Raw genomic sequence first — 27,221 nt, forward strand, 5'->3', positions numbered from 1 at the left:
AACGTGTGTGTGTGTGTGTGTGTGTGTGTGTGTGTGTGTGTGTGTGTGTGTGTGTGTGTGTGTGTGTGTGTGTGTGTGTGTGTGTGTGTGTGTGTGTGAGTATGTGTGTGAGTATGTGTGTGAGTGAGTGAGTGAGTGAGTGAGTGAGTGAGTGAGTGAGTGAGTGAGTGAGTGAGAGAGAGAGAGAGAGAGAGTTAATGTGATATGGACTTTAACCTGAGCTACCAGTACTTCTAGTACATGAGTTTTTCACAGCTTTCACTCCAGCTGAAGTCACGCTGGAGCTGTGCAACTGCTGTGCAGTGAATCCTAAATCAAACCTGATTTATTCTAATTCTTAATCATTTTTTTCAAAGGCACTTTAACCTTTTTTGAGAAGCAGCCATGATCAGCCGTAACTTCAAGAACGTGTTGGTGGTCTCTATCGGCTTTCTGTCACTGTTCACAGCTTATGGAGGTCTGCAGAGTTTACAGGTAGGTGGAAGAGTTGTATTTATTATGACAGAACAAGTTATGTTTTCTTTGTCATTCAGAGACTAAAATGTGTCATGGAGATTTAAGGTAAGACACTGCAGTTAAGTAGGGTAAAATGTTCAATCTATAGATATCATGAAACTTTAATACTTAGAATTATTTATTTATTTAAATGTTTTCTGTTTGAATAAATATGCAAATTTGGCAATATCGAACTAAATATGCATTCATTTGCATCTATTTGCTTGTCTCATTATGATAACATATTAGAGTCCAAAGGAAAATTTTAAGTTCTTTCAAGCCCTGATACATTTTGAGATTGTTGTCTAGTATGCTTCCATCCATAACATATCTTCTTTCATACTAAATAGAAGCTCCAAAAAGTACATTTAGGTAATTACTGTATTTTGCTGTATATTGTATTTTTAAAATATGTTTAATGAATAAAGACTGTATCCAAAATCTATTCTGTAAAAACTTTGGACACAAATTATTTGTATAAAATGAAATAAAGATTTTAAGTTTTTTCACTTTATCCAATCTCTAGATTTTCGGTTTTTAAATAGATGCAAATCTACGCGTAATTAGTAAGATATCGACAAATTTGCACATTTATTCAAGAAATTCGAAAAAATTGAAATACAAAAAAAATTGTTCGTCCCGGTGTGTGTAGAGCAGTCTGAATGCAGAGCAGGGGATGGGCGTGGCGTCTCTGAGTGTCATCTACGCCTCCATCATCGTCTCCTCCATGTTTCTGCCTCCGATCATCATCAAGAACCTGGGCTGTAAATGGAGCATCGTCGCTAGCATGGCCTGCTACGTTGCCTACTCTTTTGGAAACCTTTACCCCGGATGGTAATCAAACAGTCAGTCAATGATCAATCAATCATAGGGCTTTATTCATGATGGGTTGTTGGATTGTATGCGATTCTGGAGAAAGTTTGTTTTCAAAATCAGTAAGTATCTCCTCACTATCCGCTACCTGTCCGTATTGTGTGTGCGTTGCAACAAAAAAATCTGGAGGTAATACACAGCCTAGGCTCTGAAACCTGGTGTGTAAGGGTATGTAACCAAAGAGGGCCCACTGTAGCTAGCAGCATGCCTGGTTACAGGGCCTAGGCTGTGTATTTACACTGGATTTTTGTCAATGCACACACAGTACGGACAGGTAGCAGATCATGAGGAATATTCACTGATTCTGACAAAAAGTGATTGTGAAAACAAGAATTCTCCAGAATCACTGACTCCGATTTTAATCTTACAGCTTTCGAAAAAATTAAGAGACCACTCCAAAGGTTCAGTGTCTCTTGTTTTACTAAAATGTAATTATCCTTTGCTTTCTCTCCCTTTCTCTCTCTCTCTCGTACAGGTACACCCTCATTCCCACCTCTGTGATCCTAGGTTTGGGTGGCGCTCCTCTGTGGTCGGCCAAATGCACCTACCTGACCATCGCGGGCAACTCGCAGGCCGCCAAGGATGGCAAGAAGGGCTCTGATGTCATCAACCAATACTTTGGAATCTTCTTTTTCATCTTCCAGTCTTCTGCTGTGTGGGGGAACCTCATGTCATCGCTCATCTTCGGACAGGACACCACTATAGGTAGGAAGGCCACAAGAAACAAACAGAGCACTGACATATTTTGTGCCAAGGAGTAGGTTGAACTCAGGTAGAGAGCCACCCTAAAGCATGCACTATGCACTTTGAATGTTTATGTTTATGTTTATTGTCGGTTATATTAGTCTGTAATTTTGTCTATCATTGTCTGAGTCTATGTATTTGTGCTTATATGTGCTGTCTGTGCTTATATGTTTTTTTAAATGTTCCTAATTGCAAGACAAATTCCACTACGGACAATAAAGGTTTATCTCATCTCATCTCAAGAAGAGAATGAAGTATTGTACTTAAGTCATTTTGAAATAATCAACAAACTGTCTTTTATATATTTAATTTTATTTAAAAAAATATGCAGAAAATGCAATTTTATTGATTTATAAAATTAGTTTTGAGCTGACACTGCTAAACCAACCAGCCAGTGGCCAAGGTCTAACTGGTTGCTTATAGCTTTTATTTTATGAGTTCCATTTAGAAGAGAATAAAAAAGGGTGTGTGTTACTGTTAAGAGTGAATGCCATGCAGTATATCATTTTATTGGGTTTTAATACTTTCCTGCTTATCAGCTTAGATGATGACTGGCACTCATTGAGGTTGTTTACTAAACTTTTTGATTTTCGTGCCAGCTTGTGTCACACTGAAAAGTGAAGTATTTTTGTTTACACTTCTAAACCATAAAAAATATACAGAACTATGTTAAAAAAACGGCCTTTTAACTACATTTATTATTGTTGGGAACCTTTTGTCTGCAGATGGCAATACATTGGATGATTCCCAGAAGCAACATACAGTACATAGAAACAAAACGCCTTTCCAGAATGATTTAAAAGAAAACAAAAAAAAAAAGTCTAGAATAGTATTTCATTAAGAAAATGTATCGTGCTTCTTTTAACTGGCAGCTAACATCCCAGAAGAGCAGCTGCAGACGTGTGGAGCAGCTGATTGTGGCCTCAACGTCAGCAGCAACAGCACCAGCACCAGACCGGCTGAGACTCTGGTGGTGACACTGGTCGGATGCTACATCGGTAACCTCAGTGTTTACTATGGCATCACAGGCAAAGAGGGAATGAATATATGTTTTTCAATAACAGTACAGGGTTTCATATGAATGATAACAGAATAAGTAAGATTTTGATGGGGTGATTATATCAAGATAACGGCTTGTAATCTTATAAGTGATGGGTGGTGACTATCTTCGTTATCTCGTGATGATGAGTTAAATATCTTGTGATCACAAGAAACAGAAAACAATGATATGGAGCAATTGGAAACAAATTGATTGACAGAGTTGTGAAACATTGGAATGAAAGCAGCAGTGAGATATGACAAAAAGTTGGTATTACGAGAGTCAAAGTAACTTTCAAATCCTAAAAAAAATCCTAAAGCTAGAGTGTGTATAAGTTCTGTTGCCCCCATGAGGAATTCTGAGTCATTACAACAACACTGCCGGCGCATCTACATTAGGTAAGCCTTAGGTGTTGCGCATGCTTTTTTATTTCTTGATTGATTATTTCTCGGGTACTTCTTGGGATTTCTCTGAGCTCCTGCACCAGTGTCGGGGGGCGACGCCAGTTTGTAAAAGCTGTTATACTGAGAAATACAGAGATAGTTTTGTGGATCTGACAGGCTTAATTAACTTTGTGTTAACTCATTTGGCGATGGCTTCAATGTAACCGACATTCATGTATATGAAAAGAGTTATGCACTATGGCTTTAACATGCCTTCAGTCAGCAGTTGCAACCTTTTGGGCCACATTAGCACAATAATATTCTACCTTGGCTGTTCTGGAAGCATCAGTGTTGTCTGTCCTGTCCTGTGCTGTGCTGTAGGTGTGGGTGTGTTGGCCATGATCATCGTGGCTGTGTTTCTGGACAACATCGACCGGGAACAGGCCAGCGAATTCCGTGGGAACAGGGAACCGTTCTGCCACACCTTCCTGGCCACATTCAGACTGTTGAAGGACTGGAGGCTGGTGACACTCATCCCTCTTACTATGTACAGCGGCTTTGAGCAGAGCTTCCTCTCTGGGGAGTACACTAAGGTGAGGAACACATCTCCAGACATACAACACAATGTGTTGTTGTCCATACTTTTTTGTAAAAGTCTGTTTCTTTTATCAAGAAAAATTGTTATAGCTATTATGAAAAATAAAAATCACCAATGACCTCCTATTGGCAGTCGGGACAAATCCGAGTGCGGCCTCAGGCAACATTTCTCATAACATCCTCCTTGACAGACTAGCCTCCATTGGAATCACTTTAACACCTTTGCACTGGTTTAAATCGTATCTCTCAGACCGCACTCAGTTTATCCAACTCAAAACTTTCAAATCCCAGCCATTTCCAGTCACTACCGGTGTACCCCAGGGTTCTTTCCTAGGGCCCCTTCTGTTCATCATCTAGTCTTTCTTCCTTTCAGCCATATTTTCTGTAAATTAAATAATTAGTTTTTACTGCAGTGCAGATGACACCCAGCTCTAACTATCCACCAACCACTTTTTTACCCACTTGTTTGTTTTCCTTGTTAAAATTGGCAACTACATCACCCACAATCCAACTACAATGCTCACGGTTTTGGTTTCTAATGTATAATGTATAATGTAGCCGCCAGCTTTTAGAGGTCCGGTAAGCTCCCTTCTTTCTAACCCCACCCCCACACACCCTACCCCCAATTTCTTTTCACTCTTAAACTTGTAGTCTTCAGACCCAAATGATAGTACCACAAGTACCATCACTTGAGAAGGTAGGATGGCGAGTGGAAAGAGGGGCCGACCAGTAGCCATGAGGTCGCTGGTTCGATCCCCGGCACCGGATAGGAGTGTCTTATTTGTGAATCTGTAACTAATGGTGGCTGGTTTGATATCTACTGTGCTGCACTGTGGCAGAACTATCTGGCTATTTATACTATGAGGCTTTTCATTTATATTTAAGAAATAATTAGAGAACACAAACTATTACAACAAAACATAATACTTTGTTGTTTATTTGCAGAACTACGTGACCTGTGCTTTAGGGATCCAATATGTTGGATTCGTGATGATGTGTTTCGGAGCCTCTAACTCACTTTTCTCGTTCCTCTTTGGGAGACTCGCTCGGTACGTCGGGAGATCCACACTCTTTGCCCTGGGTAAAATCTCTTTTATGATTATAAAAAAACAGAATACTACATTTGTGATGACTTTTGAATCTAAAAAAATTAACACTGCTATTTCTTGGTGTGAGAATTAGTTTTTACCTCCAAGGTAGGATTCATCACCTTTCTGTGAGAAGATTTCCTGCAAGAATTTGAAATGTCGTCACCCTCAAAAAATGTTATGCCACCTTACTGGGGATTTTCTTTAAAGTTTGCACAAATGTCGACTCTGACTCGAGGATGAACTGATTAGATTTTAGAGTTCATACATACATTGCGTATTGTCAGGTCGCTGTTGCCTTGTGCCATATTGTGGCTTTTTTTTTTTTTTAAGCTTTTTTTTTGCATTTTTATGCTTTATTGATAGTGTAGAGACATGGGGAGTTGAAATGGGGCAGAGAGGGTAGTGACATGCAGAGAACGACCACGGGCTGGAATCGAACCCAGGTCCGCTGCTGGCCGAGGCCCATGGGGGGGGGGGGGGACGCCCTACCAACTGAGCTAAGGGCGCCCCCATATTGTAGCTTCTTAGGAGCATTTCCTACCACCACTGTACTTTCACTGTGCGGCAAATGCTTGCCTCACAGATACATATTACTGCCAGGCTGTATTGGTTACTGAGCCATAGAAGAAGACACTACAATTGTACAGTTAATAGGAAGACATGAAGTCCATTTGATTTGTCCATTTTCAGCTGCAGTGGCTAACCTCGGCTGTATCATCGCGCTGTTGTTCTGGAGGCCTCACCCTGACGAGCTTCCAGTTTTCTTTGTGTTTCCTGCTCTGTGGGGGATGGCAGACGCTATCTGGCAAACTCAGACAAATGGTAAGAAACTGTGTCAGCAACCGTCTGGTGAACAAGTATGCAGCAAACCTTTGTCTGGACAAAGGACAAACTTAACTACCATACGCATTTTTACATACTGTATAGTTGGGGTGTGATGGAAATGCAACTGTTGGAAGATGAAGTACTAAAGCATAAATAACTAAATACATCTTCACCTCATCACTTGATGAGGAAAGACTTGAGGCAGTGGTGGATAATGACATAAGTTAATAACTAGCTTCTTGTCCTTCTAGACCACGTAAACTCTGTACATTTTCCGAACAGGAGGGGTTAAACATCGAGGTTTGCAATTTAGATTTTTTACCACTAGATGATGCCAAAATACACCTTAACTACACACTTCAGCTTTAAATTATATAAATCACACGTTAGAAAATGTATCATCATGGCTAATTCAGTTTGTACAAACCTTTACTTAAACAATTTGCTTTCTCTTCCAACAGCTCTATACGGCATCCTTTTCCACCAGGACAAAGAGGCAGGATTCGCCAACTATCGCATGTGGGAGTCGCTGGGTTTCGTTATTGCCTTCGCCTACAGCACATTCTTGTGCCTTGAGTATAAACTGTACATCCTGTTGGCTGTCCTGGTGCTGACCATCGTCACTTACCCTATAGTGGAATACTACGAACACAAGAATCCTACACTGCCTGCAGAGAAGGGGGACTACGAAAGTCACAAGGGAACTGATCGAATAGCTGGCAACAACATCATCTGCCAGTCTAAAATGTAGAGACTGAATCTTAAAATTAGGTGCCTGAGGGAGGGGGGGTAATTTATCCGTGTGAAGCTGAAAATGCAGGTTATGTAAAGGTTTAATATAGACACTGTGTAGCATCTTGATAATTAAATATGAAGCTATTTGTCACGACCAATACTTTATTGTTAATTGTTTTGTTTTTTAAATGAATGTTACTGAAATGATACATTGACATTTAAAATGATATATGGTTAAAAACGGCAAGGTATGGCCTTTTTTTTCTCAAGATCAGGAAAAAATTGAGGAACAAACATTTGTAGTGACAGTTTATCGCAGCAGATACATTTACAACATCACAGAAAAGACAAGTTGTAGGACATCAAGACAGGATGCCAAAATACACACTCCCAACACAACATTAGTCCTGTGACAAAAAGGCAAATATTGAAGGCCCACCATCAGTGTGCATTTTTTGATCTAGATTAAGCCACCATATTGAGTTTGAGGATTGCACAAAACATGGTTGAGGTCAGAGGAACTATTGTTGGCCATCTTCAGTATGTCTTGATGCTCGGCTGAAACACTTTCTGAAGGGGTTGATGTACTATCTTTGAGGTAATTTTCAATTGTTGGAACAGTTCTGATTTTGAAGAAGAATACAACTCTTACCATGTAGTGTAACAGTACTGTACTCATGATCACAGCTGTACAAAATAATAAAAGCATTTGCCTACTTGCTGCGAAAGTCGGCAGTGAAACTAGATTCTTTGTTTTGTTTTACTAATTTATCAATGTGTTTGTTCGGTTGTATTTGTAGGTTAATCTGTCGTTACCCCCAAGTATTTAAAATGAAATTACCGGCTTGATTTTTTTATATTAGACATCAACAGAAACTTGATTTCAGGAGCACTATTATCAGTCCACTAGACCACATGTTTGCTTAGGCCAAGTTGGTACAGCCCAGGGTTGTCTTGATTACTTAAGATTGCGTTTGTTTTTCAGAGATTACAAGATAATGAACATGTGGTTTTGAGATTTGATGGACGGCATTTAATATTATAGGTGAAGGTAATAATCATTAACAAGAGTAAACGATCTTTGTTTCCTCAAGATCAGGAGATACCGGCATTTAAAAAAAAATTGGGGACATTCGCAAACGTGTCATAAGTACCAACTCAGTGAGACTGCAAGAGAAAATTGTCTCTATTTCGCATATTTTCACGCAATTTTGTGTTTCCAACTTGTTGCAGCCCAGTGGGATAGGGACTTAAGATGACGTGTTTTCCCCTCAGTACCCTCGTTGTCTATAATTCAAAAGAAACCGTACCATCATCTGCAAACATACTTCACCACAAACTTTTTAGCTTTTTGAATATCCGGGTGATAAAAAAACATACTTGGACAACATGCTGCATTTCAAATGGTGCTTTTATTGCAATGTGTTGCATTCCCACATTCATAAGATGTTATAGATTTGTTAGTCAAAGCATCATTTCCTCAAGGTTGGCATCCTCACCTTGGAAAAAAAAAAAAAATTGCAGAGGGATCAAATGCACGAGGTGTTTGTGTTTCTGAGTGTAGTAGAGAAGTGTGTGTGTGTGTGTAAACTTGAGCAGCCACGAACATATGAACGAACAAAACCTCCAAATTTAGACTTCCAGTAGATGCAAATAAAGAGATTTCTTAAAAAAAAAGAAAAATTGTCAGAAACTAAAGAAAAAAAATAGTTTTGTTTGTCTAAGAGCCTGCAGAGCTCTCACTCCCTGCAGGGACTGGACCCGGCCTGAGACTGATTGTCTACAACATTCCAAAGAAAAAGGTAGATTTCTTTAAATTCACGTTACACACCTGAACAGGGGGGGGCTTGGGACTGGGAGGTATTAAAAGAGACAGAGAGAGAGAGAGAGAGAGACAGAGACAGAGAGAGAGCGAGAGAGAAAGACCAAGAGAAAATATAACATGCATAACATTCTCCCAGATGAACATTGTCACTCATATTGTCTTGTAATAGCTGCTCCGATGCCTCTTTTTCTTTTTTTTTTAAAACAAACTTTACATGAGTGTAGTACTAGACAAAAAAAAATTTAAAAAAAGAAGAGTAAAATGTATAATATATATCTAGATATATATTTATTTTTATATTAATTTGTACAAGGGAGAAAGTGGAACCTTGGTCATTTTTTTCTCAAATTTCTCCAGAGAAAGCATTACCGTGCTACCCCCAAAAGACAACAACACAAAGTGGTGAGTTAATATCAACAAAGCCTTCTTTTGACAGTCTCTCAACCAAATCCAACCCTAAGTCCTGATACGTACACGTACAGTACTTTCAGACAACTGATGCTGTAGTCAACTTTCACACAAGAGAAGAGATACGTTTCTTGGACACCTGCATTAGGAATGAGTGGGATATACGATTTTTTAAATGGACAAAAGAGGAGAGTTAAAGTGGTGTTCAAATACCATTTTGGACCAATGAAAAGTGAGAATGCTTCAAAATTCTGACTATATTTGTGGAAAGAAAAGTGTTTTTATTTTATTTATTGAATAGCCTACATTTTACGATACATCTAATTTTTTCTACTTTGTTTTCGCTATGAATGTCCCTGGAGACCAAGATGATTCAGACAACATTAGCCTGCACCAATCATTGGCCCCATGGTATGAGCACACCACCAAATATTCTACATCAGGCAGCACAGAAGTGTGACAAGACAAAGCAAAAACAGAGTAGACAAGCAACAGTTAGTGTGTCGTCATTTCTTTTCTTTTTGTCACTGCACAATTGTCGCTATAGCTATAGATAGCAGAGGTTTAAGTCTCTCTCACACACACACACATACACATCCAGACATTTGCTAACAAAACCAAAATGCGAGTGTCCACCTTGGTTTAAGGAAACACGCGTTCAAAAGCTGCGGCGGGGAAGAGTGAAGTGTCGAAGGCCTAGCAACGGCGGAGACTTGCGGCAGCTGCGGAGCTAAAGTGTTGACGGTCGCTGAAACTGTTTTTGAGAGCAGGAATGTTCTGAGTTCAAGCTGGAGCAGTTTATATTAACAATACGCCTGGTGTCGGGGTGAGGGGAGAGGAGGGGGCATCACCTGAAGAAGATTGGCATAGTATTTATACTGAGGATCGGTTGGTTAAGAGAGACAGAAAGAGACAGAAAGAGACAGAAAATTACATTTACAAAGAAGGTGTACAATTGTTTAGTCGTCGCTTGGATAATGGGTATCCACTACTACAGTCCAAGTTCTTTTTTAAGAGAACCTGAGCGAGAAATTCAATGATTTCAAAATTAAAACTAGTAATTAAAAACGTAACATTTCCTTGGTACATTCAGGGCGGGGCACATGACTTAATCGTTCTCCAAATGCTGATCTGATTGAGACAGTTTTCTGATGGCCTTGTCACTCCAAGCAAAATCCGAGATAAAGTGCAAAATTAGATTGTATTTGCAAATTCCTGGAATAATTTGATGATTCATCTTCTATGTGTGTAAAAAAGTATTTCTAAATACAGTAAAGTTTTTTTAATTATAATTTTTTTTTTATTTTTTTACAAAAGGTGAAAAAAGTATTTATTCTTCTTTAAAAACAAGGTTATTGTTGTTAAACAGCAAAGGAGGAAATCTTCATTGCAGAAAGTATATACACGAGGCACCTCAAGTTTGGTATAAAGTATTCAATTAATGCGGAAACGATAAGATCAAAAGCTGAGAAAGGTCATCAGAAATCAACTAAAAATCACTAGACTACTTTCGCTGAGAGGGGTTCTCCCACTGGGAGGGGGCGGCTGTTTGTCATCTGCGTAAAAGTAAACCACAAATACTCTGCCAATGAAATTTACCATTTATAGTGTTGCTCCAGTGTTAATTCTACATACCCAACAAGTCAACATGAGGAAATGCTTCAGTAAGGTGCATAGCTATTGGTTGCAATGTTTTTATTTATTTATCTTTCTTCCTGTAAACGAGTGATAGCACTTCAGGCACGAAAAGACCTCATTGGCAAAGCGGAAAGACGTTTCCAGAAAACTTAGCAAGACTTTGGGACATCGCGCAGCATGTTGCCGACGGGCCACGGAGAGTTAACGCATGCGGAGAAGACGGCGAAACGTGCGAAACAACATAGCAGAATGTCGCAGTGTAAAGAATCTAAATGAACAAAGAAATAATAAGAGGGGGGCCGCTACATTATGTCTTGTCCAGTGATGATGAGGTTTGCATATGAGATCCATCAAACATCTTGAAGCTTTGGTCATTTACTATTGACAAATGCGGAAGAAAAAAAGGCTACATAAGTCAGTTAGAAAAAGAAAGATAGAAATAAGATAGCCCACTAATATACACAAACACCAGGCAATGCTTCTCCATAAAACCAAGGCTCCACTCTCCCAGGTCTGCTTAAACTTGACAAAAAAAAAAAAAAAAAAAAAAACTAAATTAAATTAAATAATATGGCCTTTTTTATTTATTTAAAAAAAAATTAACCCGTACAAAAAAGCCAGTCCACGTTGCTTTCTCTCTCTCTCTCAGTAAAATCACATTCAACAGTCGCTTTAAAACCATTCTCTGGCATAGTTTATATCTGAAAAAAAAAAAAAAAACACACACCCACAGGTATATACTGTGTGCAGGGTCTAAAGAGTAAAAAGAAGAGAATCAAAGAATCAAACCAGGACTTCTTTGACCTTTTCCATCTTAGAGAACACCAGATATACAGTATTAATCACTTACACACATACATACGCACTCACCGATAGTCATATACATACATACATACATACATACATACATCAGAAAAATAAAATAAAAAAGTAGAAAAATCAACAACATAAAATCAAAACATGACGGAGGCGAGTATTTTTTTTTACGTTTTTTTTTCTTTTTTACCACAAACTCGGAGCACTAATTTTTTTTCTGTTTGTTGTTGATTCTGAACAAATACATATTCACATTTCTCTGTTAAATACATTATGTTAACAACTTGAAACCAATGTTACAAAAAAAAATAACCTTGTACCTGTTAATTGTAGTGAGGAGGAAGGAGGGACTGTCGTTTTCCACTGAATGGCTGTTGCATAAAAAAATAATATAAAAAAAATAGTAGAGAAAATGACATATGCATTGGTTGTATTTGGCATATTTTGTGTTGTTTGAACTCAGGAGAAGCGGACAGTTTCTGCAGTTAACAGGGGTTGTAGATGAAACCGTTTCCATAGGAATGCCTATTCCACGCAGACGAGTGAAAAGGAGGAGGAGAGGTAGGCCTATCAATACTGTACGTGTTAAATAATCAGAGTATAGGCTAAAACTGGCAGAATCCTTCTTTAAAATAAAAAGTTTAAAATAAAAATACATTCTTCCACTTTGTGCAGCTTCTGTCTCTCCGGAGAATTATTATTTATTTTGTCTTAATACAAATAATCGACCAAACAGCGGCACAGGAGTGTCTGACCGGGTGGTTTACACTGTGAGAAAACGTTCACAAACTTTTACCAGAAGACATAGAAGCAACATGGACGACATGTGGATAACTCAAGAAGAAGCTCATAATCACGATGAGCGCTCTCTCTATCAATCTTTATTTACCTTCTTTAACAGTGCTGCAGATTTAAGTTCTAAGTGGACAAGTATCTAATAGGTGCATGGAAGCAAATAGTCCTCACAGTTTTTTTTTCTCTCCACAGATTATCGTTGGTTTTCTGACTCAAATGGGGTCATCTCAGCTCTCTTTTTTACTCTTTCAACTCGTTACTTGCATTTGAAAAGGTAACTGGACTGAGACTGGAGATGAAATGGAAACCGTTTCAGACAACTGACAATTTCAGCTGAGATGGGGTAACTTTTTTTAAATGTACTTCTTAAGTTTGAAGGGCAAAAACAATTTCAGGTTGGACGTAGCCTAGGCCTAGTTTACTGCTGCAATACTAAGAACAAAGACGTGCACCACAAAGGGACGCATGGTAACGAAAAGTGTCAGTTTGGAGGTAGAGTGGAAGTTTTACACATTACATTATATTACTTGGAAGGAGCCCAATTGAAAAAAGGAAAGACATGGAGGTGTGACGCAAATCTTAATACACACTGAAAAAAAGAAGAAAAAAAAGCTAAACATTTGGATGATCCATTCATTGTTTTAAGCAATAAAGGACCTACATTCACTGGTTCCAGCTTCTCCAGTTTAAGGATTCGCTGATTCTATCTCGTTATGAATTGAATATCTAAGAGTATGAAGGCGTCACCTTTGGCTCTGGGAAACTGACAAACTTCTTTCTAAAGAGTAAAACTATTTAAAAAATATTGTAAATAGTCGTTAAGTTGCAGTCCTAAACTTCAGACTACATATTTTATATACATATATGCAAGTGCTTGGTAGCTGAATGAAAATATGTAACGTTGCCAAGAAGAGGTAACGTTAAGCAGGTAGAACAGAAATGTTTTTACATGTTTGACCAGACCTTTTTAAGCCCTGCAGTTTCGACCAATCGGCTGCTCACAGTGTGACAACACGGTCAAAGAGGGAAGATGATCCGATGAAAAGAGTAATAATGAGGTATTTATATATATTTTTTTAAAAGGTGCTCAAAAATCTACAGATTATTTATCCACATGCGTTTTTTTTCTTCTTCTAATAAATACACACACACAAGTAGAAAAAATAAAATCCATCTCTGAAAAGTCATTAAAATAAAATAAAAAAATCCATTTGAGTTCAGGAGGCGTTTTAGGATTTGGACTATGATTAAAGACTGTTCCTGGGCCTCTGTTTGGATACACACCGACGTGTCCCGAAAAATACACACAAAGAGCTTTTTCTCTTTGTAAGCTGAGCACAAAGTGGTTTGTCACATCAGGCGAACACTGTAAAGAGTTTGTGGGTGGAATGTTGACCTTGCATACTATCCCCCTCTATAACCGGCTATTGTTGCATACACTGCAGTAGGCTATATCTGTAAAATAAAATAAAAATGTTCACAGGAAAAGCCCTATTCCATTGAAGTAGCATCAGGCTGTGTGTTGTTGACCTAAAGTTGAGTGGTGAGAGTTGAAAAACAAATTTATTTTAAACAGGGAAAGGGGCGGAGAAGCTCTCAGCCCCTCTCTTACAATTTCAAACTACAGTCTCCCAATTTTCCCAATATAGTTGAAAAGATATGAAGAAAATAGAATTGCGAACCAAGAATGAGGATTTCACACAGGAATCACTTCATTTAGGGGACCGTGTGGTTTTTGTGCTGGAGTTCAGACGTGGCAGATCGGACATATGGTTAAAATCGCTGAGGACCTTTTTTTGTGTGGTTGTTACAAATCACCGGATTTGTTCCCCCAAGTGAAATAATTCCTGTGCGAAAAAAAAGGGCTGAAAAAGACATCTTAGTCCGTGTTATAGCCCTAACCTTATATTTTAAATGCACAATAGCAAGATCGTACGTGTATCTTTACAGTAATCTACTCATGTAAAGAATATATAGAGGCAGCAACATCTTAGCGGCAGCATTTTTCAAAATAATTTTTTTTTAAACAACCTGTCAGGTGTGTATTTGGCTGTGTGTGTACTGTAGCAGCACGTCTTAACTGTTTGTGAAATAAGAGGTTTAGTTTTTTTTCGCTGAGTGAGACACAGTGTCTGACTGAGCAAACAGTAGTCGACCGAGAACCGTATGAGTGAGTGTGTGTGGCCGGCGGAGTGATGTCTTCATCGGGGAGGTGGAGGCAGAGGCAGAGGCAGAAGAGGGTTGAATCTCAAAAAATAAAATAGAAATATAGATAAAAAGATAGATAGATAAGATAGAAATAGAAATAATCCTCAAGGGGAACAACACTGATCAAAGCGGTGTGCGGGAGACGGGAGTTGAGGAGAAAATGAAAAAATAGGCTATAATATATTTTTTTTGTGACTCAACCCGCCCTGTTTTGATTCAATTTCATGACAGCTTAAAATTCATTATCCATCACAATTTGTTTTTTTTGTTAGGAACTTCTATTACTAAAGCCTCTATTTAAATGTCCAATATATATGAACAATATCCGAAAAGCGCGTTGCTTTTGTTGTTGTTGTTGTTGTTGCTGCGACCGCAGTGGACTTAAGCTAATGCGGCTAAGTACCGTTAGCATTAGCGAAGGTCATGTAATCGCAGCAAAAGAAAAGAACGCGGTTTAAGGTATCGTTATGCTCTTCTTTTCTCTTTTTATACAATGGTTACAAACACATGTACTGTCTGAAAAGTTCTCTTGAAAGTATTGTACATACATCAGAATAAAAAGAAGAGGAACAAGCGAGGAAGCGATGGCTAACTAGCTCCCTGGTGTGACCACAAGAGAAAGCAAGGGGATCAACCCCATTTTTTTTTTGTCGTCCGCAAAAAAATTGTGGCTTCTTGATCTTGTGGAGTTGAAACGGGAGAATGCCAACGGGAGTGAGATCTAGATTCAATTAAAATAAAAATAATCAATTGCTTAAAGGTGCACTATGTAACTTTGGGTGTGTCAGAGAAGTGAACATTTTCTAAGGTATATTCTCATAACTAAATAAACAAACTTTCCTCACAGGGAATTTTGATCCTTGGAACACTGTTTGAAGTTAGAAAAGCTTCCTTCAAAAAAAAAATACTGTTTCAATGTTGTTGTTTACTGCGACAGGGCCCACAGTTTGGTTTACAAACATATTCTAGTCTTATACGATAGTGCCTCAAAATAATTTTGTTTTGATTTATGATAGAATTACTCAATAAGGATTACATGGAGAATAAATATGTTCTGGTGACAAAATCCCTTTTCCCTGAAGCTGCATAATGCACCTTTAAAATATTTTCTTTTCACATTTCTCAAGATGGAATAACTTCCCTCTTCGATTGCAACATCTAGCGGTATTACAATATCATGATGCCGAAAATAATCCCAATAAACCCATGAGCTGACATTATAAGGGTTAAGTAGAAAAAACACCTGGATCGAATCACATTATACATAGTTTTGCTGTTCTGAGTCATCAATTAATTTACATGTTTTTTTTTGTCTCTTTTCAAAGGAAAGCAGTTACAAGAGAAGAGTGAGCTCATCCCCAATTATTTGTCCTTCTGTACTGTACAATACTAACCCGCCTGTATGGTGCGACATGGCGAACAACACTGATAGGCCGAGAGAGATAGTGTGAGAGATACATAAAGAGAGAGAGAGAGAGAGATACATTGAGAGAGACAGAGAGAGAGAGACAGAGAGACAGAGAGAGACAGAGAGAGAGAGAGAGAGAGAGAGAGACAGAGAGAGAGAGAGAGAGAGAGAGAGAGAGAGAGAGAGAACCCGAGTGGGCTCTGTATTCACAGCTGCTGAGGTGAGGGGTAAAATGTGACGGACAGACAGTTAAATAATCATAACAGTCTTTTTTCTTTCTTTATACTTTGAAAAATAATAAAAATAAAAACCTTCTCCCGGTGAGAGAAAGACACGTAAGTTCCAAACTAAGCAGCATCCCGTCTGTCTCCCATCCATCCATCCATCCATCAATCTGTCCATTCTGGCTGTAGTCAAAACCATGTTCTGATGATCAGGAAGTTGATAATGATGATGATGATGATGGTGATGGTGAGAGCAGAAGATATTTTTTTAAACAAAAACAATTCAACCGACAAAAATAAAAACTGAAGACGTAATAGAATAATATGTCGTAGAAGAATTAGAATTAGAAGAAGAAGTTAGAGCTCGGGAAAAACTCTAACTCCCATCAGGCACTGCAGCTGATAGAGAGAGACAGTCACAGAACCAGCTGATACTGAGCTTCTATCCCACAATGCCACAGAGGTCGGCAAACCTTTTTTTAAACATTCCCACATCGCTGAGAGACAGGTAGACAAGAAAAAACAGAAATAAAAAAAGCCAGAGGTGCCGCTGTGTGTGGTTGTGTGGGATACTTCCCAACACTTTAAACTGTAAGCTGCAACTCATGCTCCCAAGATGCATTGCTGCTGCTGCTGTTGCTGCGACGACGGCCTCACGGAAACCGTCCGATCAGAAAGTAAAAAATAAAATAAAAATAAAAAAATAGGATAAAAGAGGAGGCCGGCCCTGATTTGACAGTGACGACAACTTGGCAAATCTACAATGTTATGACGTCGCAGTTTGTTTGTTTGTTTACTTGGGTCAGGAAGCAGGAAGTAGGTCACCAAGGAATGAGCAGCAAAAGACAACACTGCCTTTTAATAGGCTGAGGCAGACAGACAGGTTGTCAGACAGATTAGACAGGCAGGTTTTTTTAAATACACTGCTGCTCCTTCTGACTTGAAAGTCTTTTCGAAATAGTACTGGGCGGTTTCAAAACAACCAGGCCCCGCAAAAAATCCACCAACGAAGAAGAAGAAGTTGTCGAGGCTGCGTTATAACTCCACTGATAAAAACAGCCGGAACCTTCTCTACGCACTGTGGCCTTCCAAACATCCATCCATCCTTCCATCCTTCTTTCCATCCGTCCAAAAGGTGAGACAGAGACAGCAATGGTTTCCGGTTGCACCTTCCACCTCCATGGAGGAGGTTAAGGGCCGTAGAAGTGAGAAGTATTGGGAGCAGGAGAGCTTGTAGTTGGGTTGTAGATGGTGTGTAGGGTGGGGGGGCCTTCACTCGGTGAGCAGCTGCTGGAGGAGGCTCTTCTGCTGGGCCTGGTTGTTGCTCGGGGCGCCCTGCGGTCCGGGGCCCTTCTGGGTTGTCACGGCGCCCATGGAGCCCGGGGCCAGGTAGGAGGAGTCACTGCCAACCAGGTTCACTGTGCACTGGACGTCAGCAAACACCTGGACCTGCTGCACCTGCACACAACACACACACACACACACACACACACACACACACACACACACACACACACACACACACACACACACACACACACACACACACACACACACACACACACACACACACACACACACACACACACACACACACACACACACACACACACACACACACACACACACACACACACACACACACACACACAATGATACAGGGACAAGAGTAGAATGAATTCGCCATTTTAAATTTCAATACTCTCTTTTATCTTGGTTTTTAAAGTGTGTATTCCAGACTGCTTCAAAACAAAAAGACTACATGTGGTGTCATTAAGACAAATTCAACAACTAAATTAAACAAACAAAACTCGTAATAGGAAAAAAATTATCCTATCGATGATACAAATAAAAGATAAAAAAGCACAGACAGCAGAATATGGCTTTTAATGGAAGCATTAGCCTTAGGAATGAATGAGCCAAGAGCTCTGGACATCCTGAACCAAATACCTCAGCGCTATACCGCCACCCAGAGGGCATACGGTGGAACTCTGGATTCTCTTTCCTTCGGGGAGAAATTAAGTAACAAACAAGCAACAGTTATGTCGTCATTTCTAACACATTGTGAACTAGTTTCATAAGAGGGTTACAACAATTACTTAGGTGAACTTTACTTATGGATATTAAACTTCCCTAAAGTCAACAAACGAGACAGCAACACACCAAGACAATACAAGTCCTAAATGGTTTACAGTCACTAACCTGCTGGTCGCTGCACACTGAACCCACGTTGCTGAGGTTACTGTTGCTCATGCCAACCGCCTGGCCTATCAGAGGTAAGGAGCCGACGCCCCCTGAGCCCGGTGCCATGGAGACGGTGATGCTCATGTTGTTGTAAACCCCCTGCTGGCTAAACGCCGGCCCTGCACTCTGTCCTGACTGACTGAACAGGCTGCAGTGCAAAGAAACAATCAAAGACACACATTACACAGAGGCAAAGTCAAGTCTCATTTAAAGGAGGAGTCATCTTTTCTGGAGAAAGTTATTTATCAAAATCAGTGAATATTTCCTCACAATCCACTGCCTGTACGTACTGTGTGTGCACTGAAAATATCCAGTGTTAATACAATGAATAGGATCTGTGAATGGCATGTTGCTTTCTCAAGAATCACTGACTATCCCATGTAATTGCATAGTGAGTACACTTGCTAACCTGTTGCTGCCAATGCCTGTCTGTTGCCAGCTCTTCATGTCTGGTGACTGGTAGCCAGGAGGCGGGGCTTGCTGCTGGAGCAAAGGACTCTGGGAGGTGGAGTTCTGAGGTGATAACAGCGGGCTGGTCGGGCTCATGTCGGGAGGGAACGATGGGTCTTGCTGGACCAAAGCTTTGAAAGGGGTAAAGTGAGGTAAAAAAAGTGAACATAAATAATTTTAAATGTTTATATTATATGATGAAAAATCTAAATTAATCTAGTCTTTCCTTTGTAATGTTTTGTATAATCATCAGAGGAAAACATTAGACATTTAAAAGTTCCTTGTAGTCTCTTTAAAAACGAGGTAAACTGATGTGCTACATCACTGGGAATTTCTACCATAGTAAGTGTGAAAGTTTGGATAACTGGACACACATGGGTGAATTATTATCATAATGTTGGAGTATACATATCTAAAATAAATAGAAGAAAAATAAACATTGATTTGAGATTTTTTTTTAAATGTAGTGGATTATACATCTGGTCAGTTCACAAATTGTCTGTAGTACATCATGGGCCAGTTTCACAGACATGGATTAAGCCTAGTCCTGGACTAAATGGAATTTTCAATGGACATTGTCCATTGAAAGTACAATTTAGCCCAGAACTAGGCTTAATCCATGTCTGTGAAACTGGCCCCATGTGTGCTTGTTGAACTCACCGGAGCCTCCAAACTGCTGGAACAGGCCCTGTTGCAGTGAGGGGTTGACGGCGGTGCTGAAGCCCTGCACGCCTCCCATCCCCTGGCTGCTCAAAGGAACTCTGACGGACAGTTTGTTGTCCAGAGGGCTGAAGTGACTGGGTGAGGTAGGAGGGGCCTTTCCCGCCATTGGGTTGAACCCGGGCGGGAAGTTAAACTGCTGCTGCTGCTGCTGTTGTTGTTGTTGTTGAGGTGTTGAGGGCGGACCTTTTGGAACCCTTGCCGTCCCCATGGTGACCAGGGCTGCGGTGGGCGTGCCTGCGATGTTCTGCCTCATCAGCATGACCTTCTGTTGGAAGAGCTGTCGCTGGCGGTGCTGTATGCTGTACAGCTCCCTCTGACGCTGAGCCAGCATCTGGGCGTTAAGCACAGGCTGCTGCTGGGAGGGCAGTGGTGGAAAGGGTTAGTTTTAAGTTTTTTTTGTCACTTTATTCGTCAATTACATTACATTTTATTTAGCTGCTGCTTTTATCCAAAGCGACTTCCAATAAGTGCATTCAACCATGAAGGTACAAACTCAGAACAACAAGAATCTCTACTATAGTACTATAGCTTCAAATAAACCAAATAGCTTTTTTTCAATTTTCAATTACCACACTATGTAGATTTACACAGGGTTACTCACACAAAAAGGGTAATGACATTTGTCTTTTTCGCATTTGTCCTCCCCACACCCCACACATGCAATTCCTCAGAGGGGGTCCATCGCGTTTACAGAGAAATCAAAGTAAATGTATACATCACACCTCGTTATTCAAGATGTCACTCGTAACAGGGTCTGTGTAGCTTTAAACCGTTCGGTTTATGATCCTATGATGACTAAAATATTGTCATGGTGGATTTTATGCTCTTTTTGCACTCATAATTTGAATACAAAAACACAAGTTCATTTATTTTATTATCAATGGATAACCAATGTAAACAAATGAAGTGATGCTGTAAAGCACATTGCAACTGACTTAAAATACACTCATTAATTTTAATTATGTAGCTACTGAATGCTCCACCTTCTCTGCTCCTCGCTCACTTTAAGCAAAGTTTTTTGCTAGAAAAACAACTGCGTTCTGCTCTTTGAATTTATGCAAATTATGTCGCAATTGCAGGCTGAAAAAATTCAAAAACAAACAATTTTTTTTTTGAAGAGGCTTAAATGTTCTACAGAGCTGATGATTATCTCTGGGTTCATCTCTATGCGTAAGCCTGCACATCCAACATTATTCGTTCCGCTGCATATACACCAAAAATATCAACTGAATATTCATAAGCAGTTGTAGTTGTGGAACATATGTAAACAAATGACTTTGGCAGTGTTTCAGGCTCAGTAGGAAAAACAGCTGCGGGCGGTCGGTCGGTCGGGCGGGCTGCGTTTATTTGCTGCCACAGTGACTCACTTGTTGCGAGGGCATTTGAGGTTGTTGAACCCCCTGACGAATCCCCATGTTCACATGCTGCGCCCCTACTGGAAACCCTGTCAGGCCCGCCATCCTGTTCTGGAGCTGAGAGAGAGACAAGAGAGTGTGTGTGAGAGAGACACAGAGACACACACACACACACACACACACACACACACACACACACACACACACACACACACACACACACACACACACACACACACACACACACACACACACACACACACACACACACACACACACACACACACACACACACACACACACACACACACACACACACACACACACACACAAGGAGCGGGATAGAGTGAGACGTGTGTTGAAAGACGAGAAGGTTTAGGACGGTAATAGAGTGTAAGGGGAAGGTAGGATTTTTAAATAAGACTGAAGAAATTGGATCGTAGACAGAAGCAGAAGAAAATATATACATTTCCAAAAGGAGATAGAGAGAGCGAGAGAGAGAGAGCGAGAGAAGCGAGGAGTAAGTGCAGAGTTCCTTTTATAAGAGCATTTTTCGATCAATACTTAAGAAATGAAACCAGAAGATTCTTTATGATATAGTGGGAAGAAAGCTACAAGTCAATACTATGTGCTATTCATTACACGCCTCAGCATTATTCTGTTACATTCAGGGGCGAGGAGAAAAATGTGTACAGGACATGAAAGCACTGAGAGCACAGGCGATGTGACAATAACTCAGACGCGTTCCTTTCTTTCACTTCTCTATGGATTGTGTGTTGTATATGCAGAAGGCCTTGGATCATGGGAATAAATTAAACTTGGTGTGGTTTCTGAACATATGTCTCAAGAAACTCTCTTATGTTCCAGGTTGATAGGACACTGATGCCTTTATTTTATTTTTATTTTATCGAGTCTTTGATTAATTTTTCTTTTATCTGCTGGTTCCATTCTCAAAATGTACTTAATAAGGAAGTTAATGTCAGCAATGCAACCCTTTGTTCAAGAAACTGCACAATCTTTATAACAGTTATACAAGAAAGCAAAATCTACCATGTCTTGATTGTTCCCTTCCTCTGCATCAACAGTTTCAGTTTCTTCCATCTGGTTCACTGCTTCCATTAGCTTAAACCAACAAATACAAAAGCTTCTTCATACCTCCTGCCATCTCCCTCCTAAACTCTATGAGGAAAAGATAGTTGTCTCCATCGTTTTTAATTTTTCCAATTAATTTTATAGTTTTAAATTGTTTTAACCTAAAGTTGTACTTATTTGTTTTGTATTAAAATGTTTTTTTTGTGTGTGCATATTTGCGCTCCCTCATTGCTGCAAAACCAATTTCTCCACTGGGGATAAATAAAAGTAATTGCCTCAAACTGTACATATTAAATAAATTGGGCTGTAGCAGAAATAGTTTAACCTAAAACTGAGTCATAAGATCGTTAAGTGTCAACCTCTTCCATCCAAATCCAAAATAAAAGAACTGAAGAGCCACCTGTGTCCTGACCTGCTGTGGGCCCTGGAGCCTCTGCTGCAGCTGCAGGCGCAGGTGGTTGGGTGGCAGCCGGAGCTGAGGGCCGACTCCCGGTGCTCGGGCCAGTCCCGGCCTCAGCCCGATGCCCACCGTCCCCCCTGGGAAGGCCCCTCGAGGGGCTCCGAACCCCAAGCCCTGGGGCCCCACCGTGGACAGCTCCGGAGCAAACTGAGCCGGTGGAGCTGGAGGGAACTGGGAAGGGTAGGAGGGGAGTTTAGCGTCCAGGGAAACAGGGCCTGCGGTGGGTTGCTGGGTGGGGAAGGTCTGGGGCAAAGGATTGAAGCAGCCGCCCTGGGAAGAGGCAAGACAAAGATAGGAGATAAGAGACCAATCAGTCAATGACCTTTATTTTGACTGGAAAGACACAGAGATTTCCCTCATTTACAGTGAGGACGAGCATACACAATCAAGACAATCACAAGGATAACATCAAATGAACAGAGAAAACAGAAATAAAATATATTAATTTAAATAAAGTATATAAAGTAAAATACATATTAATGATATGTTTCTTGGTGACGTTTGAAAAAGATGAAACGTTTTTCCACATTTAGAGTAGAGTTGGGGCGGTAATACTATATCCTTGGGTATTTAAAAATAGCGACGTATCTCTTTGTTTACTGTCATGAAAACAAATGCAGTGTAATGTTCAAATGAACACACACCCTTAAGAGTCAAGCAGCAGCACGAATGCCTGTGTTTGAAGATGCTCTAAAAGTGATGACAGAACTCCTGTAAATAATGTACGCCTACTTCCGTCAAATAAATAACCTGTCAAAAAAGGACAAAGCTATTTAGACTTCTTGTGAGTCGTGCTCACAAGACAGCTTCTTCTCAGAAGGGATTACTAGAAAGAAAATATGGCCAGGGCAAACAAGTTTCAAAAAATGCAACCGCTGCAGTTTGGCAGCAATTTTGGTTTCGACCGAATGACAAGGGAGAACCAGAAAATCTTGAAGAGGCTGTGTGCAAGATTTGCATTTAGAAGGTGACAGCCAGAGATGGAAATACTTCAAATAACATGGCAATCAATCACCCGCACATCGCTGCAAGGAAGAATTTTTCGTATTAACAGGTAACTTACATGCAGTAATTTTGTCTGTTGCTACGTCTGGTATGTGGGTTGCATTGAGTCACATTATGATGCGTTGGCGAAAGTAACTTCATCGTGATTAGTTCAATGTTATCTTGTAAAATGTAGTTTTAGGCGAGCAACTAAAACAAATGAGCTACAGTTTAAGTAGAAATAGCTAGGTATTACCCAACGGTTATACTGTAAAAATAAATAGTATAATTTGGGTCAGGTTTAAAGGGTAACAACAACTGGATGGCGCCCAACCCTGATTCAGAGTGGTGCCTTTCGTATGCCAGACTCACCTGTACCAGTTTGTCGATGCCCAGGGCTTTATCCAGCTCGGCCAGTTCACTCTCATCTGTCCCGCTGAGGAAGGAGACCAGCTGCTCCAGCAAAGCTTTCTCATCGCTGCGGCCTTCGGGCGTGGTGGGGGGGCCCAGCACCTCATCCAGGGAGCAGGGCACACACTGCCTGCTCACACACAGAGAGACGCAGAGTGTTAAAAACGGGCACAGGTGCACACTATACACTGCTTTGTCACTCTTTTACGTTGGACAATTTTTACTATTTGTTTTGTTTGCTTCACCCCTTCAACGAAAACATTTGAAAAATCCCACCGACAACCTAAAATAGAAACACTTCTGTGTGTAGTGTTCCAACACTATGATATGTAACGTTAAATTCTCCTCTTAAATGATTAAGTCTCTCCCTATCAGTAAACTTTTTTTTTTTACATTGCTCCAAAGGGAATAATTCAATGTTGAACATAATTAATGCAGGTTCAAATTTGACCAGATCCATGAACTTCAATGCATGTGAATTTAAAATCATGGTTATATGAAAAAATTGTGTATTGTCAGCAGAGTAATACTTACTCTTGTGGTGATGCCAGGGGCGCCTTCAAAGAAGACCCAAGACCGTCAAAAGACAAGGTGTCGGACAGAGACAGAGGCTGAAACTGCACGTCTCCCACATCCATCTTGGTTAGGCCTGACACACACAAACAAACAAACTTGCTTTTAACACCATAGAAAAATTCAACTTGCACTTGAATTTGGACTCAAAATAATCAGATTTTTTTTTTAAGAGATTTTTTTGGCATTTTTTTTTAATGCTTTATTGATAGTGTAGACAGAGTTGAAATGGGGCAGAGAGAGGAGTGACATGCAGATAACGACCGCGGGCTGGAGTCGAACCCGGGTCCGCTGCTGGCCGAGGCCCATGGCCCTACCAACTGAGCTGAGGGCGCCCCAAAATAATCACATTTAACAATTATAATCATATGCTATTAAATGAATGTACAGTATGTAGAACCTTGCTACTTAAACAGTAACTTATCAGCTTTCTCTTGATGCAACATTTTCCCCTCACTTTAATAATGTAGCATTGCTCTGCTCTCTCCTACAATATAGTGCAAAGCTTAATTACCTGTGGCGTCATATATGTAACACAATACAGTCAGACCGCACCCAAATAGTGACGTATGAGTATGGTCATTCAAGTCGGAGTATTATTGCAACTGTTAACCTATAGGAGGTCAGCTCAACAATGCTTCACTGTTACAGAAGATTTAGTGTCAAGTGACGGCCACACAGCGTTCCCACAGTCGTCATGGGATCAGTTCCCGAGGCATTTTTTTCTTCTAGTTACAGTGTTTCATGTTTGTACTGTATTGTATTACCAGTGCTTGAACTGAATGGGTTGAGGATTTCGGCGTCTGGGAAGGGGCTGCTGTCTTTGGGGGTGTTGAAGGGGTCTCCCTGGGCCTGGGTTGGAGTGGGGGGGCTGCAGAAATCGAAAGATGTCTGACTTTGGAGGTTACAGCCAGAGAGGGGGCCGCCATCACTGAGACCTGTGGAAAAAAAGCAAATGGTTTAAAAAGTTGATTGTCCACAATTGTTTTGTGCTAAAAGTAATTAGAGGACTGTCCCATATTGACGCCTGTCCCAAATAAAGCCAGGGTCCATTTATTGATTCAAGCAAATAGAAGCCTAAGATATTAAAAGCATTTTTTTAACACTTATTCTGATAATAGATTCAAACTATTTAGACAACTGTGTAGTTTGATAAATTAATGAACAGATGTTAAATTTTAATATTAGACTTTAAAGACCCATATGTAGCATTAAGGTAACATATTATGCTTATGCTAACTCTACCCTACCTCTTTTAAAACTCACTACTAACCAAGGGATGTAATGAATGTCTCGTTGTTTCAATTTGATTTTGTGTATACAATATTAACAATTTTTTTTCTGGTTATTGGATATTTGTTTTTGGTAAATTTTCGGCTGTTTTTACGTTGATTTTGTCTGTAAAATTTTGTTCTGCTCTGTAAAGCAAATTGTAACATTATTTTAAAAGGTGCTTTACAAATTAAGTTTTTTATTATTATCACTACATTACCCATTTTATTTTCTGAAATCTTTATAGTACAAAAAAAAAACTCAAAAAAAAACCCTGTACCTCTCTTGGGAGTACTTGGAGTCTCTCTCTTCACATTTACGTTGCGTTGGGGAGTGCTGCTGGCCTCACCGGGCTGCAGCTGTGTGGGGGGCGACTGCAGTTTGAGTTGCGGGGATGGGGAGGGGAGCTGAGGCGATGGAGACTGTAGCTGTGATTGGGACAATGGAGAGTGCAGCTTCGGCCCGGGGGACTGCAGTGGAGCAGGGGTCTGTGGGGCTGGAGACTGCTGCCGTGGGGGGCCTCCTTCTCCACCTCCAGGGGTGGTGGGGTCCTCGCTGCCCGGTTTTGCCCCACTCGAGCGCCTCAGTAGCTGGGTGAGAGGGTCAACATCCACGGGACCACCAGACATCTAAATGCCGGGAGGTAAGATTTAAATATGATTAATCTCAGACAATCAGGGTTCCCCACATATTTTGATCAATACATTTTTCATGACATATTACACAATTTCCATAACCAGAGGTAAGTAGCCTAAAGTATAATTATAATATAATATTATAATTTTGTTTTGATTTAATTGTTTAGTCCATTCCACAAGGTCACCCCCACAAACTGAAATACACAAGATTTTAGGAGTAGTTCGTACAAGAGATGGGGGGAAAGACAAGAACCGGATGGAAGAGGGAATGGTGTAATTGAGCGTATAGAGTAAAGAATGGATAGAATAATGGGTCATGATAATAGGAGGGCACAGGATCAGTGAACGAGAGACAAAGGGTCAAAGGCCAGTGAGCTTCAAAGGCTGCAGCTGGTAGCCACGGCCACAGTGGAGCCAAAGTCCAAGAAAATAAACATTCAACGTGATTTACAATAGCTGTCAAACCACTGCCAATTCCAATAGGAAAAATATCTGTGAATTTCTCCTCTTGATCTGCTACCTGAACGTACTGTGTGCGCTAAAAAGACAAAACAAAAAACAGTGTTAATACACAGCCTAGGCTCTGTAAACAGTCCTGCTGCTAGGTATGGTGGCAACCTTTTGTCTACATATCCGTCTACAGAGCATAGGATTTTGATTAACACCAGATTTGTTTTTCAGCGCACACATGGTACGGACAGGTAGCAGATCATGAAAAGAATCTCTCTCGTCCTTTAAATTAATTAAAAATCTTTAATGTTGCAATCCGAGGTACCAAATTAACCATTGCCGTTATCTGCAGTCCTACTACTATCAACACCCAGGCAAGAAAGATAGTGGTGTTACAGATGACATTTCTTTCTTGACCAAACTTAATTGTTTTAAAACATGGTCATCGTTGGACTAGTTTGTGTA

At 40.2% G+C, this 27,221-nt stretch overlaps 2 protein-coding genes across 2 annotated transcripts in view; one reads left to right on the plus strand and one right to left on the minus strand.

Annotated features, from left to right (window-relative positions):
- Positions 1–384: 384 nt before the first annotated feature.
- Positions 385–6,798, plus strand: LOC307265710 (protein unc-93 homolog A-like; the record flags this gene model as incomplete). Its single annotated transcript, XM_080047505.1, has 8 exons — positions 385–474; positions 1,148–1,329; positions 1,844–2,073; positions 2,985–3,110; positions 3,916–4,127; positions 5,077–5,212; positions 5,913–6,044; positions 6,509–6,798. The coding sequence occupies 8 exons, from the start codon at positions 385–387 to the stop codon at positions 6,796–6,798; spliced, it is 1,398 nt and encodes a 465-aa protein (XP_079903631.1).
- Positions 6,799–17,376: 10,578 nt separating this feature from the next.
- The window catches only part of ncoa1 (nuclear receptor coactivator 1), a gene marked incomplete at its 3' end in the record, with an annotated part of 35,572 nt that continues 25,727 nt past the window's right edge, over positions 17,377–27,221 (minus strand). The window contains exons 12-21 of the mRNA XM_080047845.1: positions 25,949–26,297; positions 25,164–25,334; positions 24,358–24,472; positions 23,785–23,953; positions 22,381–22,698; positions 20,889–20,993; positions 19,459–19,870; positions 18,758–18,929; positions 18,307–18,496; positions 17,377–17,562 (exon numbers count right to left, since the gene is read on the minus strand). Coding sequence (XP_079903971.1) covers positions 17,377–17,562; positions 18,307–18,496; positions 18,758–18,929; positions 19,459–19,870; positions 20,889–20,993; positions 22,381–22,698; positions 23,785–23,953; positions 24,358–24,472; positions 25,164–25,334; positions 25,949–26,297 — 2,187 coding nt within the window. The remainder of the gene's footprint in view (positions 17,563–18,306; positions 18,497–18,757; positions 18,930–19,458; positions 19,871–20,888; positions 20,994–22,380; positions 22,699–23,784; positions 23,954–24,357; positions 24,473–25,163; positions 25,335–25,948; positions 26,298–27,221) is intronic.

This window comes from Ammodytes marinus (genome assembly GCF_949987685.1).
Source record: "Ammodytes marinus genome assembly, chromosome: 19".
In the NCBI taxonomy this organism is placed as follows: domain Eukaryota; kingdom Metazoa; phylum Chordata; class Actinopteri; order Uranoscopiformes; family Ammodytidae; genus Ammodytes; species Ammodytes marinus.